At 39.9% G+C, this 19,663-nt stretch overlaps 1 protein-coding gene across 2 annotated transcripts in view; it reads right to left on the minus strand.

Moving 5' to 3' along the window:
• Positions 1-17,355, minus strand: part of CHIC2 (cysteine rich hydrophobic domain 2) — a 30,986-nt gene extending 13,631 nt beyond the window's left edge. The window contains exons 1-3 of one of the 2 annotated variants that reach the window (XM_032110276.1): positions 17,119-17,355; positions 10,323-10,377; positions 10,024-10,179 (exon numbers count right to left, since the gene is read on the minus strand). In XM_032110276.1, the coding sequence (XP_031966167.1) occupies positions 10,024-10,179; positions 10,323-10,377; positions 17,119-17,237 (330 nt within the window). In that variant the 5' untranslated portion in view covers positions 17,238-17,355. The remainder of the gene's footprint in view (positions 1-10,023; positions 10,180-10,322; positions 10,378-17,118) is intronic. The other variant, XM_032110277.1, reaches the window with a different exon arrangement.
• Positions 17,356-19,663: the final 2,308 nt, after the last annotated feature.

The raw sequence follows: 19,663 nt of genomic DNA on the forward strand, positions 1-19,663 counted from the left end.
TTTCTGTTATATCTTTACAGTGTCTATCCAGTTAGCTCCAGATGGAATTTTGATCTGACAGGAAGGCTGCGCAGCAACAGGGCCCCTCTGGCAGTGCACGACCAGGAACACGCACACTACACTAAACCGTGCTAGTGAACGGGCCAAGGCCCCCTCAAGTCCTGCTGTAAATCAGTGAATGACTGGTACAATATTAAACAAAAGGATCTTACATGACTCCCAAATGGTGCTAATTTGAGTACCTCCCTTTGTCTTTATTATGTGGGGAAACAACATGGATAGCAACAACACGATCCTCCACTAACAACTGTATTCACAGTTATTTGGGAAAAACCAAAGAATCTCCCGCTACGTGCGTTTGATCTTTGACTTCTCACCTGAAAACATGTATACATGGTGCAATATTAGTCCAATAAATAGCATGAGGTTTTCAAATTCCTTCATAAAAAACTTTACTACAATCGAGTATTATTAGTTTTGAATATTGCCCTGAACAAATATACTTTATGCTTAAATTTCAAAATACAAAGAGGCAACTCTAGGCAGACTTTTGTTAGATTCTCACATTGCCATAATTTGTATTATACACCACAGAAAAAAGTCAAAGGATCCTGTCAGAGGTCAGAACTATACTATCTCTGCTCACTCCAAGAGAGAAAGGACAGAAGCAGGAATTTCTATTCATTCTGACTACAAAATTTATACCCAAGTAATTTAGCTACCAGCACAAACGATGAAATAGAAAGTTAGAAGATAACTGAGTCACCTACGCTCACTTTCAACATGCCAGAGTATCCCCCAAGCCAATTTTGAGGCCCATATTGGTACCACAAAAATGCCAAAGCTGTACTCAGAACACACAACTGAATGATGTACATCTGTGCTGAGAATGTCCTCATCTTTAACACTATACCACATGTGAACCAATATAAACTGCAAATTGGTAGGATTCCCATCTTGCTAAGGAATTCTCCATTTGTGAAGGGAAAAGAACACAAAGGTGAAACCTGAGTTGATTTCAGATCCTGACATCCTGGACTACCTGCTTTAGTGCACAGTATTTTGAAAAGGTGTTTGTTCTACTACATAGGTGAACGTGGAGATCTTGCATAATTTCTTCTACTAGTATTAGTAGCTAGGGTATATTAGCTCCTATTAGTAGCTAGGATATTTCTTATTTTAGACCATTTTAAGAGTCCTCATCCCAGAATTCACTTCAGCATCCATGCAAGAAAGCAAGCGAAACCCATACTAAACAGAATGAAGAATATCTGGAAATAAATGTAGCAGTCTGTTGCTTTTTGTATGATCTTGAAATAACTGCCTTGTCCAACAAGATTACTATTGCTGCACCTTGCCATACCATATCGATTACTATGTGCAGAAAATGAGTCCAGCCTAAAGCACAGATCAAAGCTCCTGATCACACAGAGAGAAATGCAATCAACAGAATTCTGGAGCAAGAGAACTGACAACACCAAGATGACTTCATGAAACTTCCCATTCTGAAAGACAGCCCTGAGGATATTGTCTCACATGATCCATAAACTAACCCCATTTGTACGGGTCTCAGCCCTGGGATGGTACATCACAAAGAGGTGAATTTAAAGCTTAGTGAATCAAATCACACCAATTACTTTCTGGAAAGGTCTCTTCCACCACACTGTTTGCTGATATAAAGAGAAGCTCAGTGTTATTTGACACTACTGCATGTAACATTTTTTAGTACCTAAACTCAAGATGATTCCTCAGTTAATTTGGTTGCCTTGATTGTCAAATTCCTCAAGTGTTTAAGAAAGCACTAAAGCCATTAAACATGTGCAGGAGAGAGAGGGTGTACAGAAACATATACTCCATGTATATTATCCAGGAATAAAATGGAGAGGATGTTATAGTATCACCAATGTACCAATTGACAGATACTGAGTATTTTCCAAAGGCATTTTGGCCTGCAGTAGAAACACTTAGCAGAGACAAAATATCAAAGAAAATTCCTAGAAGCTGATTAAACTCTTCTGTAAGTTTCCTCTCAAATATACAAAATCTGAAAGATTCAAGATGCTAACTGATATTTTAGCCACTGGATATTTTGGCTGTCCTACAGAGCTAAGCCACCAAATAAGCGTTGCTAACTACTTTCTGTAACGAGGTGACACTGACTAGAGGCAACCATTTGTGAAAACTTCATACTATGGAGAAGCCTTGCAGAAGAAACAGTCTTGACCTTGGCAAAAATAACACACTTCCCTTGAGAAGGCCTTGAAATGTGGTAAAAAACACATTTCACAGGCAGACAGATGTTGAACTGATCCATGAAGCATTACGACTACACTTAATGTTGTTACTTGAACTCTTAAATACAGATTTGTAACTCATTCATTCTAGGATTAAATTCTACCTCTGATTCTCTCTCATTATATGGAAACAAAAGCCATGAAGCTCTGATCTCTCCAAGCAAATTATTCAAATCTGGCCATGACAATCTAAAGCATCCACCTCCTGCTGAAGGACATTCTCACAGAAAAGGCCACAGAAAATGAACAAGTAAAATGGAATTGACCGTAACAGGGATGAAAATAGGATCAAATCTCCACCAAATAACTCATCTGGTGTCATTCTCTGTGGGAAATTTTAAACTGAGCAAGAATGGAAATTCCACCTCCATCTCCTCTTTTAAGGTTAGAGAAACGTTAATTTCGGTCCCTGCCATTTATTTCCACAATAATCAGGAGTATGCTATGGAACATAGTTCAAGGCCAGCGTAGGTTGAGAAGCTAAAGGTTCTCTGGTTACATCTCTGTTAAGAAATGAAACTGTGCCCAGAAACATTCCCATTCATTTCAAGCCAGCTGGCAGGGAACAGCTTACATCTCTATCAGTAAGTTTTCATAACCTCCGAACCACTCATAGCGCCTGAAGCATTCTGATAATGCCTGTGAATTGTTACACAATACAGACCCCAGAGACTGCCAGGGACCTTTCTAAAAGTACAAATTATAAAGCACCAATTCCGAAGAACACTCCCAGGTTTCTTCTGTTACTATATAGGAATCCTTTGACTCCTGCCGCTAGGAATGTCTAAGGACAGTGGCCAAGAATGGAAGAGAAGCTACATGGCCAGAAAGACTGAAAGGCAGCACAACTTGACAAAACTCCATAGAAGACTGTAAAATCCAACACATCACTAGTCTGCAGGCCGAAGAGAATGATCTCTCTCAAAAGGACAGCCTCTACACTCCCTTGTACATCTAGGGCTGAATCAGAAAAATACAGGTTGATCCTGTAGCTACTTTACCAATATAGAAAAAATACATCTGGTTACTTAGTATTTTCCATCATCATTATTGTTCTAGATTCAGTTATTTATTCCAAAATTCAGCAAAAAATATTTTTATGAGCTGCGCAATTAGAAGTACCTGGTCACTTCACACTTTTTATGTGTTTGGTATGGTACAAGATTTATTAACTCTTTCCATCTTCTCTTTCATAGAACTGCCTCCCTCATCTTCCCAACTGTTTTGTTAGCAGTAATGGTTCTTGAACTAATATTTTCTTTGTTAAATTATTTTCTTTATGCACAGTGCTTGAGTTACCAAGAGTGCTACACTTTGGCAGAAAATAACATTTTACTGTGATTTGCTTTAATAAAGTGGAAAAGTTAATACTTTCCAGACCTAGGCTACTTTGACAAAAATCAGGAGAAGAGGCACAGAAATGTGTCACTACTTCACACTTGCCAGAACTTTATTCTGTTTTTCTGTTTTACAGTAACAGTCTAACAAGCTATTGTTCAGTCAAGTGCTTTCTACTTAGTTTAATTTTATCATATAAACTTCAGGTAATTTTGCCTTCTAATTCTTTCCTCAACAGTGTTTGCATATGTTCCCTATTTGAGATCATCTTTAAGTTGCTAAAGACAGAATCCTAAATAAACTGATTTCCAAATCTGACAACTAACTAGACCATTTTTAGCATGTTCCTTCAAAATAGCTCTATGCAAATTTCACCCAACTCACACTTGTATTTTCAGGAACATGTCAACCTGGACAGGAAGAGCAATATAAAAAGCAACACTAAACCCAAACCACTACATGATCCCTTTATATACCTTAGCCATCACAATGTAAAAAGGGCTGTAACATGGAAATGTTAATTTTACCCAGATTGTTTTGATTAATATTTTCAGAGATGTAATTCTAATGACAAATGCAATTAAATTTTAAATAGCATTTAGAATATTCACTATACTTCCCAGAGATACTCTACATTTAGGATTTATATAAAACCTTTATATAAAGAATAAATGAAATAATAAATTTAACTTCAGAATACTTATTTTTGAAGTACTAAAGGGTTTGCATTTATCTATAAAGAAACAAACTAGTATTCTGTGATCTACTTATATCTGTAAGTATTCTCATGCCAATCTCACTGCCCTGTCCTGCATCAAACAAGTCTGCATATTGAAAAACATGTTAAAATGAGCTGCTCCCACAGCTCATTGTGCACCAACTCACTACTATACCCTTTAGGAAAGCACATGAAAACCTGATAAGCTTTTATAGGGTGCTGTGAAAGAAATAAAATCTGGGGGAAAAAAATAACCACATAGGTATACGCATGATGATTTCACATTTATTTATTCTACAAGCTTTGCTACTTGAAGTTGAGTATACAGAGAACTTAGTGACTCTTCTGACCAAATTATACTGTTGACTAGAGCCAACACAGAGATCATATGTGCTCTGGTTAGGATAAACATAATAAATACATTACAATTTTAAAGATTCTTCCAAACTGAACTACAATGTAAATTGTCATAACAGATACTTCAAAAACAAGGTACCTTTTGTCTTAAGTAATTGCCTTGTGGAACTCCTCAGAAAAGCATTATGCTATTAAGAGTACTTCCAGTGCAAAGTCCCTGGCAGACAGGCATAGGAGAAAAACATACATTTTCTTCAGTTTTGAAAATAAATGTTATGTATTCATAAACTCAATAAACTCATGTAATGTATTTTTAACATCAGTATCATCCATAGACAAGCAAGACTATCAAATTTAAGAAAATTCATTCCAGCTACTTCACCACATATTTAATTTAATCAATACTTTGGAAGTTGTAATTAGCTATGTTTATACAGCACTCTGAACATGTGAACTGCTACGAAAGTGACAACTAATGATGAGGCTTAAGCAGCATTCAGCAGCTTTGTGTGAATTCACAAACAAACAAGTAGCTCTTGAAAGTATTAGTACAGATCACACTGTTAAATATCTAATTCTATTCATTTTAAGAGATTGCCCATGAAGCATTTGAAACATGCAATTTACTTGTACAATACCAGCTTTTAAGAAATCTAGCAGTACTGCAATTCTATCATAGCTTTCATTGTTACTGTTTCTGTTGAAATTATATATCCTATTTACCCATCAGGAACTACAGCATTTAGTTAATACTGAAAATGAGTGCCAATTCATTTGAAAAAGTGGCTTCAAATGGGCACCTCAGCCTGCAGTGCTTTTTGAATTATCATTCACTACGCCATTCTTTTTATTCAAAGAAAAACAACTTAAAGACTTAATGTTCATTTGTACAACCTGGAATTTGTCCCAGAAAGGATGGTGCATTCTATGAGTAAAACTGCTTAAGACATTTATGATCTAGATCTGCAAAGGAGGGACTGTACTTCCTGCAACTTTCTTGCAGCTTTTATTCATTAAAATCAAATCAGGACCACATAAAAGGAGAGAGGTAATAAGATACTGAATCAAATAAAACATTTATTTTACTGCTGAAGAGTAGCAGGCTTTTTCCAAATACCTTAGTGCAAATGAAGAAAGGAAACAACACTATACAAAGACTCCAAAACCAGCACTGAAAAGAAAAATTAAGTGCAGGGTAAGCTTTCACTGCATGGAAATGCATTAAAATTATATAATTAACAATTAAACTTACAAACATCTGTGGCTTAATAAATTCCTATTTTGAAGCACCTGTTGGTTTAAGGAGACAAACCATTACCTTATTTTTCACTGCTCAAAAAGAAGCATGTATTCCCATTACATACAAACTTTCAGTGACTGTAATTTCAGAAATTGTACTTACATTTGTGATAACTTTCCTGTGTTTGAATTTTAAAAGTCAATGAAAGGAGGTAAAAATACAGAATGCAGAGAACCACTAAGAAAATTATTCTTAACTCTGAAGCTGCAATTGTTATTTTGTCTACATAAACCCTAAAAAAGAAAAAAATCTTTCTCTGAAAAAGATCCGCAAACTACACCAGCAATTCAAGACCCGGGTAGAGTGATTCAGCCTCATTAAAATGGACATTGCTTATCTGGTCATTCTGAGAAAAATTTCTCTTCTATATTAAAAGTAAGCAATTGTATTGTAGAAACTGTTGTTTCATTTAATAAAATCCTTGAGAAACACTCCCACTTGTTAGTTCACTGTATATGTAATTCAATAAAACAAATTTATTAGTCTTCCATTTCAGTAGAAAAGGGCAAATATGAAGACTTGTATATTTTCATTGTGCAATTAAAACATGATCTGCACAAATTTCAGGATAGGAATGCTCCCATCCTGCTTTCAGAAATCAAACTCTCTAATTGGACAGTCTTGGGAGTCTTTTGTGATCACTGCAGCAAAGGATGTAACACAAGGCAATTCCAAGTAACTGTCCTTTCACTGGGAATCACTTAGGAGGGCTGAACTAGCAAAGTTCTCTGGTAACACTTCTCAGACAATTGCAAGTAATGTAAAAGAAGCAACCTTTTATTTATTGATCATTTGTTATTGATCATCTGTTATCCTTGTTTTACAGTACGAATATAAGCGGGAAATAATTCATTGTATCTCAAAATTAAAGGGAAGAAACAAGCATACATAATCCTGGACCTCTGTTTCCTCAAAAAGTGAATCCTGGCTGTTGTGACTATACTTATGGCTGAGTCCAGTCAGGGAAAGGATATCTAAAGAAATCAAAGCATGGAAGATAATTTGATCAACACAACCCTCTTCCAAGCCACAGGTAAAGTCAGACACAAGCAGCTTAAGAGTTCAAATGTGAGTAGTTCACATTGAATACATTAGCCTTATGCATCAGCAAAACTGTGGCACTAGCAGCAAACCAAAATAGTCAATGAATTTTTTTTTTTTCTTTTGTTAGTGGAAGAGTATGAAGTTGCTTCTTGTCACAGTTCTACTGGAATCTACTGAGGAAATAACAGACTGGAACCTAGACTAACCAGGTGTTATTTAAAACTACTGTTTTTGCTGAGCAGCTCCAGGTAATTCCCAATGCGCTGTCTCTTACTTGCCACGCTTCTAGGAAAACACGTATCGTTAGTTTCCTGCACTTGTCACAGCACTTTGACATAAACTGATGGAAAGTCCTAAGATTTTTCTTTTATGCAGAAGCTTGTGGATACAATTCAGTACTGAGATCTTACAGGGTACAAACCCTGTAATTCCAGGTAAGAGGGATTTAAGGAATATATATCACTTTATATTTTCCTGCTCTGGGTCTATCAAGACAAAGTTAAATCCACCCATACCTATACAAGCAACCCAAATGGCAGTAATTTTCACCATTTTTCTGTAAGTAGTAGCCCTGACTAGAATCATTAAAAATCCTCCTGCTTGTTTCTCATACTAGGATTTCCAAATGTGTCCTTGAAAAATATTCCACAGCTTTCCACCTTAGCTCCTCTACCAAAGAAAAATATTCTTTCCCAGCCATTTCCAGGATTGAGAGGTAGGAGTTTAGGAAAGCACTCTTTTCCCTTTCACTTTGTCTTTAAGAGCACAAGTTAATTAATTCTTCTCTATATATACTCTCCAGATGCCAAACAGACACCAAGTTCTGAGTTTTCTGTCTGAGAAACAACCCTATAAGCACACATTCATTTGGCCAGCTGCTGACATGGACAAGTGATGCTGACCTGAAATTTCCAGATTGATTTAAATTACTCTTACTCTGGAGGAATAATTGAACCGTCATCAGTGTCTAGTGCCATTGTGCCATAGACAGTGGCACAAGATGCTTTGTTTGGGCATCCGAGTCCTAAGTTTCACTAACACTGGACAGCCAAGTGCAGAAAAAGATGCAAAGGTCCATAAATGTCTTCTGGTACCAACTTTAACAGGAAAAATGCAATATTCACTGATAGTCTGGGCCACATGCTAGGATGACTTACAGAAGTTCAGTCACAAATCTGTGTCCATGCTCCTGCTGTTCACACCCTTTCCAGGACTCTTCTCTCCTTATGCATTCTGTATTACAGCAACAATGACACCGCTATCCTCTTTCCAGCCTCCTCTGAACAAAGTATCCATGGCTGGAGGGTTTTTTCCCGGATTTATCCCTTTGTAAGGAGCTTACCTTTTTACCTTATCCCACACAACTCTAACTGTTGCTTCACCAGATTCCCTCACAGAACATCTCTCCTCAGCTTCAAACTGTTTTCTGACCCCAGATCCTAGAAGCCCTTGTATTTTTTCTGACACTGTTTAACAATGTAGAAAAAGTTGATTACAGGACCCAGTCTAGAAGTTGAGAGCTTGCAACATCAGTCCCTACCAAGTTACATCCTGTTATCATTTCCTGCTACAACACATTATGTGAGAAAAATGGGTCAAACTTCATAACATCAGAAGCAGTCTCATTTAGAAGTTAAACATGGACTGTAGCAATGGAAGCTTCCCTTGGTGTTTGTTTCTTACAGAACTAGGCCTCAATGGTAAAGGTAGTCTCCTCTCAAAGCTAGTTAAGTCAACTGCTTATCTGTTAAAGCAACCACCAGATTCTAACCTCTTCTAGCAGACTTTTGGGCTACAGATACACAGTCATGCTACAGGATACCTACTAGTTTGTGACAACTTGAAGATAAAAAACTTAGGGTTTGATATAAATCACACTGACACCAATATTTTTGTTTTGGTTAGTTTCTCCTCTGCCTCCAACATTACCAGGAGCTTTTTCTATTTATTTTGTATACAATTAAAACTAGCCTTAAGTAATCTCTTAAAGGGACTGAGTATTAAGATCTTAACATGGATAGTTAGATGTTACAAAAATGCATACAGGTTTTGTTATAATCAATGTTCATCCTATAAATATATTTTTGGAATGCCTTTATTTAGTAACGCTAAAAAATTAGGACTTTGATAAAGAAAATCATAATGATGTTCAGTGTACTGAATTGTACACAAGGTGTAGCATTAAGAGGTATTACACAAGAAAGAACATACACAAGCCACAACAGGAAATGGAAAGACGAACAGTACTAAATAGTGAGGAGATGATGGCGAGGCACAGAGACTTCTTGCAAAGTAGTGAAATAGAATTAGCCAAAGACAATTTTTACACACACAGAAACAGAAGAGATGGGAGGGTAGCCTAATTAACTGCAGCGAGAAAAAGGAAGTGAAAACCAGGCGTGTGTAATGGGCTTCTGTTGTGAACAATGCACTAAGTGCCAAATGTACACAGACAAAAGGCTACTTGCAAATTCATCATGTAAAAAAAAGCATTGTACTCGAAATTCAAAAAGAAAAATCAATTATTCTTTTTTAAAACTGCCTTTTTAACTCAAAATATGTGGTTCCTTGGGGCCACAGTGTAATCAGAAGCTCCTCAAAAACTACCACTCATTCATTGCCAAATTCTGATAATCTCAAACAGTGTATCCCAGAGAAGATGCAGCTATTAAAGAGTATGTTGCAAGTTGGTTCAATAACAATAATTGCTTTACAATAGATGTCTCTATGAGGCATTCAACTATACTACCTCTCATTGAGTTATAAACTCAAAAGTCCTAACTGATGTCTCTTGTAACTTTAACCAGTACAACAGACAACTGCTATCAAAATGTATGAAATAGAAGTGATTTAAGTAAGTTCTAGCATACAGTTTTTAATAGTGAAGGAGGAAAAAAAAAAAGAAAACCAAAATGAGAACAAAACCAGTACCATTCTAACTATCAAAAGTTACATTAATAATTCAAACTTACTCTTTTACTGAGGCAGATAACTGGCCACATACTACAACCTAAAGTGCAGCAGCAGCAAAGGCATCCACATAGTAGCCATCGCACATTAACTGGAAGATTCTTCTTAAGACAACTGTTAACTCTACTGATGCTGGCTTTGAATTCTTCAGGTGCAACCTACAGGGGAAATGAAAAGAGAAGAAACAAACTAGTACTACACCAGTGTAATTTATTACTTTTACAGTGGTCTACACTTGGAACATTTGTTTTTGTAATAAAGCCTGAACTCTAATTTCAAAATTTTATTCAAAGATACTCACCTTTCCAGTTAAAGATGAAGGAAATTCTGCTTCAAATTTGTTGCTTAGTCCAAACCTGCAAAAACAAAATTTAGATTGCACCAAAATTATAAATAACCCCAATCCATGCCACAAATGGCAAGTACCTCACAATACTCTCAGGGTCTGTATCAGTAACAGCATTAATTTCAGGAAAACACTACTTGTTATTAAGAGTAATTCTTAAAATTATGGTAACAAACAAAAATACACCATTGTACACAGATTGAAATCCATCTCGCCCATAGTTTCTTCTCACGGTTCTCTTGATGCTATTGACTCTTCCTCAAAGTCAGCAAAACCTATAAGCAATAGTGGCAAGTGAGGTAGGTGAAGTACTTAAGGGGAAAGGGGAAGTTACTTGAGGCCACAGTTTGAACTACCTCTCTCCTGCACCAGTACAGATGTATTTTGAAGAAAAGCTCATCCAGGTGCTAAATAACTGTTTCTAGAGCATAAAATGGAATCAACACCAGTTTGTTTTCAGAAAAGAAATACACAGTAAGTTTCAAAACACAGAATGCTAAGTAACAAAACACGGCTTAAACAATACTAATTTTAAAGAAACATACCTAGTTATATAAATGTAAAGCTGTGAAGCAGTTTGAAATGAGCTAGAGTTATTGAATCTACTGGGTTTCAGCATGATCTAAAGATCAGAAGAGTTCCAGCTTATTCTATTAAAAAATGTTTTCTACCTTATGGGTGTTTGGTTGGGTTCATGAGTGGATGAACCTCAAAGAAATCTAATATTTTCTGGCATCTGGGCTGGGCAATAACTTCTAGTAGAGACTATACCAACTATAAAGTCATTAATAACACTATATGACTGGCTACTAATACGGTAAACAGCTGCCAGTGTAAATTTAAGTTGTAATTTACAAATTCTGAATACAAACCAGAGCAGCCTATCAGATACTACAAACAAAAATCAGAAACTAAACTGCTCAAGATTTGAACTATTGGCAGCAACACGTATCTCAGTTGTACACAGAAAAGCTTACTTGAGCCTTGACAGCTGAAGATTTTAAAGACATAATTTGCTTTCACAATATGCTATTGAGCAGCTAGATATTTCCCAGAGTTTTGGGGTTGTTGGTTTTTTTTCTTACCGAACTGAATGATTGGCATGCCAATGGAGAACTTTGTCCAAGTAATCAAATGGGCAGTTACGTGGTAAGCTACTGTGGAAACCTCATAAAACCCAGTGGACAAAGCTGGCAGAATGAGTTTCTTTTGAAGATAAATAAAAGGTGGTGAATTTTGGGATTGCAGAAGTATGCTTATGTGACACTCAACTGAAGTTTGACAGGTATATCTCACAGGAGAGATCTTCTATCACCACTCGTGATTCTTCTAAGCATTAGCTCAATGCAAGCAGCAGCCACCAGAAATAGCAATAAAATACTGGGCACCACTGGGAAGGTGATTAACATCATTTTGACTCTCCATAAAACCCTCATATACCCACATATTTAGTACTGAGTGCAGCTCTGGCATCCACATTTCATGAAGGACTTGGTGGAGTTAGGAAAAGGCAGAGAGAAGGAAGGCTAGTATAATAAAGGGAATAAAGCAGCTGCCCCAACAGATTAGGGCTGACATTAAGCTGGAAAAGAGAAGGCTTAGGGGGGCATATGGCTAAAGTGCGAAGTTTCAGGAAGGCAATGGATAAGGGGAGTATTCATCAACAAATCCCACAATAGAGAGCGCTGAAATTACTCAGAAATTGGTTTAAACAGTTAAAGAAAGTGCAGCTAAAAATAAGGTGCAAGTAGCTAACTTCAGGGTTTGTTTCCACTTGACATTACTGATGCAAACAGTGCCAACAGATTTGAAGTGAGATTACACAAGTTCCCTGACAAACACACTAAAGCAAAGACAATGTTGAAGGATACAACACTCACATAGCTGCAGATGCCAGAGAGTACAAGAAGAATGGACACCAGGAACAGCCAGACTTACATGCAAACCATACACAGCAGCGCCTGTTCCCAAAGTTTGCAGCAGCACACTGGGATAGATAGTTTGATGCTGTAGGTGATTTTTACATAAGGTCTTAAGGCCAAGTAAGCAGGTAATTCTCCTATCACTGATTACAGGCAGCAGAATCATAGAAACATAAAATGATTTGTGTTAGAAGGAACCAAAGATCATGTAGAGATCATCTGAGCTCCCTGTCACTAGATCAGGTTGCTCAAAGCTGCATCCAACCAAACACTGAACACTTCCAATGATGGTGCATCCACAACTTCCCTGGGCAACCTGTTCCAGTGCCTCATCACCCTTATCCCTACATCCAAACTAAATCTATGTTCTTTCTGTTTAAAACTATTCCCCATAGTCCTGTCACTACAGGCCCAGGCAAAAACTCTCACTCCATCTTTCTTATAAGCCTCCTTTGTATGTTGAAAGGCCACAATAAGATCTCCCTGGAGACCTTATTTACACAGAAGTTATCTACCGTATTTCAGTATTTGTAACTTGAATAGTAGCTCTGCGAGTCTCTAAGTCTCTCAAAATTGGTGAAATAACAAATGAGAATTGTTAAGCAGAAACACATATGGCAAGTTTACTACTTCAACACAGAACAAAAATTACTGGAAACATCTCTACTATTGAAAATCCTGTTGAATACTCCATGACAGGAGGACCATACACCCTTTCCTCAAACTGCTGAGTGAAACTAAGCACTGAGGCAAGTTATGTAAATGTCAGAGTCGTGCCCTATCAGTTAAGTGTCATGCCCTACTTAAAATTGCCAGTAAGTTGAAGTGGAAATCAAACTGAAAAAATCCCTTGTATCCACATACATTTCAGAAGCAGCCAAGCCTGGAGAATGACTCCAAGCTGAAGATATACAGCTGCCATCACAAGTCTTAAAACTAAAAGGTATCACCACTTTACTACGTAATTAGTTCATTAAATCAGTATTTGTGAAGCATTCAAGTGTTGAAAGCTCCATCAAACACAAACGAATATTCATGATGATCACAAAAGTCATGCCTGACAAAAGCAACCCCCACTGGAAAAGCTGTACAGCTACCTGAAATTACAAAAACTGAGGCAGAGTAAGGCACAGAAACTTCCAACCAATGCAGTTACACTTGGCTGAAGTTATAAGCAAACAGACTGAGAGCCTGTACTCAAGGCTTGTGTTAATGTTTAATACACAGTGGGGTAGCAAAGCTGAAGCTAACACAAACAGCTACCGGCATAATTTTGAGCTTGACACATCAGAGTGTTGTCACCATATGCAAGTAGTAAAAAAGGTTGACTCCATACATTTTAAGTAGTTATGTGATCTCAGAATTCTCACTCTTGACTCTCTTGACTACAAGCTGAAATTTGGCAATTAAAATATTAGAAACTCCACAGAACACAACTACATGTTCAATGTAAATACATAACTGCTATGAAAAAAAAAAAAAAAGAAAAAAAAGCCTTAAAATAAAACACTGGAAATCAATATTTTGGAGATGCATTTCCTCAGACAGCTGTCCTAATATAGCACCAGATTTCTTTAGTACAATACTGGATCTCCAGTGACCACGTACTCATCTCTGCTTGCTCTATGCCCTCTCCCACTTTACATCAGGTCTTCAACAGATCCACGCTCACCTCATGCATGAATACTTTCTTTACCCTTCCTGGATCTGAACAAGTGTTTCTTGAACCTGACTCCACTTGAAAGGTTCAGATAAATTCCTGCCCTTGTCTACAGTGGAGAAAGAAATGGTGAGAGGTGGAAACTTTAAAGTACAGAAGTTTACAGTATAGGACACAGACAGTTTGGAACCTTTTTCAGCATGCAGCTTAGATATTCCTAACACAACAAACTGACACATGCTATCCTCGTCCTCTTTGTCCTCTCTTATGGGGACACTAAACCATTTTTTCACTGCCCTTAACTCTACTCTTTAGGTCCACATATTCCCGATCCTTACAAAATAAATATGTATTTCACAAATCTTAACATGCTCCATCATTCTCACATAGCCCTGTTTTCACTCACATGTCCTTGATACAGAGTAAGGTTGAAAAATATATTGGCAGACTTCAGTTTGATATTAAAGAAACTTACTTGAGTAAATACATCTTTTGACAGTTCTTCTTCCCCTACAAAAAGTTATCTTGCATTGAGACATAAGGTGCTGTAACAGCAGCACAGAAAGACATTTATCAGCACATCACAATGGCTCTCCATCATTCCACTACTGCAAGAAACTAATAAATCCAGTATTACTAGTTAATACAGTCTGCTATAGATACGGTACATGTCTCAACTGGTCAAGGAACAGGAAAAACAATCACTGAACAACACAGACATCTACCATAAATACTCTCCTCACAATTTCAAATATGTCAGGTACCTCCCTTCCTATCATAAGATGATTTTAGAAACAAGGACGAAACACCTTGGACTTTCAGTTCTGTTGTAAGTAAGGATCTCTATTTTCTCAGCTTTCAAATTTTTTGCCACTACAAGAGAGAACCTCAAATTCTCAGAAACCAGGTGATATGTTACTCCTGTCTACCAAGCTATTGAAACTCTGCTGGTCTGAAAACGGTTTAATTGAATATTTAAAAAACAATGTTAAAAAAAATACAAGCATTGTCTGCAGCATGCTTCAAACAGTGAATTTAAGGAGAAAACTTAGTGCTAACCAAAAGCTCCACATTCTCAAAAGGCAAAGACTTCATATGTTTTATTTGGATAATATTTAACTGCTTTCCTTTAATTGATTTTAACTACTCAGCTTAGAAAATACTCACAATTCCATTCTCTGTTGGATGAAATCAAGTAATGGTAAATTCTTTCTGATGTTAATATGTAGTCATGAAATTGACATATTTCAAACTCAACATTATGACTCCTATTTAAGATCAGAAAGGATATGACAACAGACTACGAAAAGAAAGCTTCTGTTTAAATATACACACAGCAGACGCAGTCAGCAACTCTTCAAACTGCAGAGCCAGGGACAGATCAATCCAGTATTTGCTTAACTGCTGATCATTTTTGTCAGATCTTCAAAATGCACACATGCTTTTATAGTGGCAAGACTAATTCATCACGTACACAGGACTTGACTTATTCCTTAGATGCACCAAATGAATGTTCTAAAAGGGATCTAATTTTTAATAATAAGCATCTGGATCAATGACAAAAAAGTTATAGGCTGTACAAAGGTAAAAGTGGCTGATGCTATTTAGTGAGCTGTTAACACCTGGCACAGTAAAGTAAGTAGATGAAGATCAATTGCCTAATTTTGGAGGCATGCATTGGTATTTCATTGCTCATCCAAAACCTAAGAACAAGTACTTTAAGGAAGACCTTAAAGTAATAATGAGCTAGTAACTATTAATGAACAATTAACAAGGTAGCCATCCTTCAACCACAATGCCCTTACTAGTCACAGCCAATGCTTCACAAGCTTCCCCAACATTCCACTAATGGGCCTTCATCTTGTCCTGCACAACTTCCCTTCAAGTATTGGAGAAGAAACCAGTGTCTGCCTCTGTTTCAGTTCTTTATACTTTTCATTTGCTAATATGAAAACTATCTAATTGTGGTTTTGCTCTGGTTTTCAGGCACAGACTAAGGTTACTGGCTTATTTTCAGTGAATCACTGGTACAGCTTCTGTTCACAATAAACAGTCATAAGTTGAACACACTGACTACATGCTTCTATTCTTTCACAGGGCCTCCTTGGCCTCCTGCACCCTCTATATCCTTCCAACTTTCCAAATCTCCCTCAGTCTATCCATGTCTTACTTCCTGTTTTTAACTAGACAGCTAACTGCACTGCCCAGCTATTAGTATTTGTGTCAACCAGACAATAAAGCAGGAATGTATCCAAGTCCCAAAAAAACTTGTCAGGTCAGTATCTGAAAATCAGCAGTTTATGAGACTCAGAGCAACAGGCCACAGTATCTTCAGCTTTTATGTCTATATTACAAGTCTAGTTCTACTGAACACTGAATACAAAAACCCAAAAGTTTGTACGACTGTGTCTAGTCTCCAGGTTTGTATTTCAGCTTCTGACACTATACATCGTAACTGACAACTACTACACTTCAACAGAGTGAGCCTGACAGAATCGATGGAAGGAAAGATACCCTCATCTCTTACATTACTGAGAAGTACTACACAAGCTCATGGTCACCTGCTGCTAGATTCAAATACCAAACATGCACAAAACAAAACTACGTTGCTTCCATGTCAAACACAGTGAAACAACACACACCAATCACAACATAATTTTACAAGTACCTATCTGACTAACTCATGCCTTTTCTTTGTAAAAGACCTCAGAGCTATACTAGCAGCCACAAGTTAAATGGGATTGGGTAACAGGTACATAAACAACCCTGTGCAATAGTCCAGCCGGTCATGCGCTGGCACATACCTGTTATACACAGGAACACAGGCACCCTACTTCCTGACAGCTCATCATTTTGGACAAATACTTAACATTCCTCTGCCAGTAACAGCCCAAGCCAGCCTTGTCTCCTCAGCACCTAGTTAGAGGTTTGCACCCGCCTGCGAGTTTCCAGGCGGCTCCCAGCTACCCGCTGGTGCCGAGAAGAGCCCTCTCGCAGCTTCACGGACGTAGGGGAAGGGCAGCAGTCCCGGTCCGGTGCTCCCCACGCCTACCCCCCGACTTGCCCCAAGTTGTACCCACGGGCTCGGCGCTCCCGGCCGCCCCCGTCCCGCCGCCCGGGCCTCCTCCACCGCCCGCCCCGGCCGCGCAGGCCCCGGCGCGGCCCTTACACGGTGACATGGCCGGAGCCGCGCACCACCACTGGGTCGGGGGAGTACTTGAGGAGCTGCTCCTCCAGCGCCCGTTCCTCGTCCTCCTCCTCCTCGTAGATCTCATCGAAGTCCGCCATGGCCGGGCCGGGGCGTCCGCTGAGCCACAGGAGCCGGAGAGACGCGACGGGAGCCGGCCAGGGAGGCAGGCGGGAGGGGGCCGGCGGGGGCGCCCCGGGGCCGGGCCGGGCCGGGCCGGGCCAGGCCAGGCCAGGCGGCAGCGGGGCCCCGGCAGCGGCTGAAGCTGCGGCAGCGGCGGCTCCGGGCAGGGAAGCGCCCGTCACCCTCCACGGGGGGAGGGGGCGAGGGGCGGGGCAGGAACAACAACAACAACATCCGGCCCCGGCCCCGCCCCGCCCGGAGCCGCGCGGACCGCGGCGGGCCGGGGGCGGGCGCGCGGTGGCCGCGGCGCGTGGGGTGTCCGCGAGCGCGGCGTTCCCGGGCCCGGCTGGGAGCGACCACATGGGATCGTCGGATCCACTGCTCCAGCAGGGTCATCCTAGAGGGCACAGGATTGTACTCAGAGGGTTCCTGAGTATCTCCAGTGAGGGAGACTCCGCACCCTCTCTTTCGACTCAACCATTCCAGGATTCCGTGATACACTGAAACAAGCCAGGAAAAAAGAACTGCAGGTTTCAAAGGAAAAATTATCTCATGTGAAAAAGAAGCTATTGTAATTAAGATAAATGAAGTACTAGGAAAGTAAAGGGGAATGCAGAGTTCCCTTCCCACTCATGAAAGTGGACAACGGGAGTGCTACAGATGTCATTTATCTGGACCTTCTGTAAAGCCTGTGACATGGTCCCTCACAATATCTTTTTCTCTTAATTGGAGAGAGATGGATTCAAGGGGTGGGCTGTTAGATTGATAAGAAAGTGGTTGGATGGTTTCATCAAGAGGGTAGTGATCAACAGCTCCCAATGGACATCAGTGATAAGTGATATCTCTTAGGGGTCTGTATTGGGACCAGCACTGTTTAATGTCTTCATCAATGACATAGACAAACGGATCTAGTTTGCACCTTCAGCAAATTTGCAGGTGACATTAAACTGAGAGGTGTGGTCGACACCTGGAGGATGGGATGCCATCCAGAGGGACCTGGGCAAGCATGAGAAGTGGGCATATGGGAATCTCCAGGGGTTTAACAAGTCCAAGTGCAAGGTGCTGCACCTAGGCTGGGGCAATACCTGGTATCAACACGGCTGGGGGATGAACAGATCCAAAGCAGCCCTGCCAAGAGGGACATGGGGATGCCGGTGAGTGAGAGGCTGGACATGACCCAGCCATGTGCACTCACAGCCCAGAAAGCCAAACGTGTCCTGGGCTGCATCCAGAGCACCGTGGGCAGCAGGGCCAGGGAGGGGATTCTGCCCCTCTGCTCTGCTCTGGTGAGACCCCACCTGGAACCCTGCATCCAGCTCTGGGGTCCCAGCACAAGAAGGGCATGGACCTGCTGGAGGAGGACACCAGAGGAGGACACCAAGTTGATTAGAGGGATGGAGAACCTCTGCTAGGAGGAAATGCTGAGAAAATTGGGGTTGTTCAGCCTGGAGAAGAGAAGGCTTTCAGGTGACCTGACTGTGGCCTTGCAGTACCTGAAGAAGGCCTACAAGAAAGATGCAGAGGGAGTTTCTGCCAGGACATGTCTTAGATATTAGCAAGAAATTATTTACTGTGAGGGTAAAGACACATTTTTTACTTTTACTGTAAGGGTGAGACACTGGAACAGGTTGCCCGGAGAAGCTGTGGATGCCTCATCCTTGGAAGTGTGCAAGGCCAGGTTGGATAAGGCCTTGAGCAACCTGGTCTAGTGGAACGTGTCTCTGCCCACAGCAGGGCGGGATGGAACTTGATGATCTTTAATGTGCTGTCTAACCCAAGCCATTGTATGATTCTATGAGAAGCAGATTTGCCTTTTTTTTTTTTTTTTTTTACTATCTCAGGCTGAACCCTCTGGCATTATAAGTTACTCCATCAAATAAAGAAGGTCTGCTCCCCATGTTTAAAATGACATCCTACTACTGCTAAATCCCACGTCAGCACTGCTTTCCACTGTTGTCGCAACAGCAAATGGCCTACCTGTTACTAAGGCCATTATTCTCACACTGGCATTTTCCAGCCTTTGTTTTAAGTTTGGGTTATGACAAATACCAAAACTGCCGAGAGAGAAGAAGAGTTCCTGCCATTTTTAGGGTTTTCTGGTTAGCATTCACCTATGTAGTCCTAAAGGGGCTGTTCCTCTGCAAATTCATTCTTCATCTGCTCTGCAAACAGTGGCCTTTCCATGGTGCTTTCCATGGAGGATTCTAGGCTATTACAGGAATGGCAAATCCAGGAACTGACAGCACCAAGGGACATGCAGACACCTGGTCCCAACCTTTGTGTGAGCTGCTCAGCCTTGGCCAGGGGACACTTTCCCCACATCTCTCTGCACTAACCCAGAAGGACCATTGGGCACCCCCTCAGCTCACAGCAGGTGTCTGAACCCCCTTGTTGACTTCATGAA

Source organism: Corvus moneduloides, chromosome 5 (genome assembly GCF_009650955.1).
Source record: "Corvus moneduloides isolate bCorMon1 chromosome 5, bCorMon1.pri, whole genome shotgun sequence".
Taxonomy (NCBI): domain Eukaryota; kingdom Metazoa; phylum Chordata; class Aves; order Passeriformes; family Corvidae; genus Corvus; species Corvus moneduloides.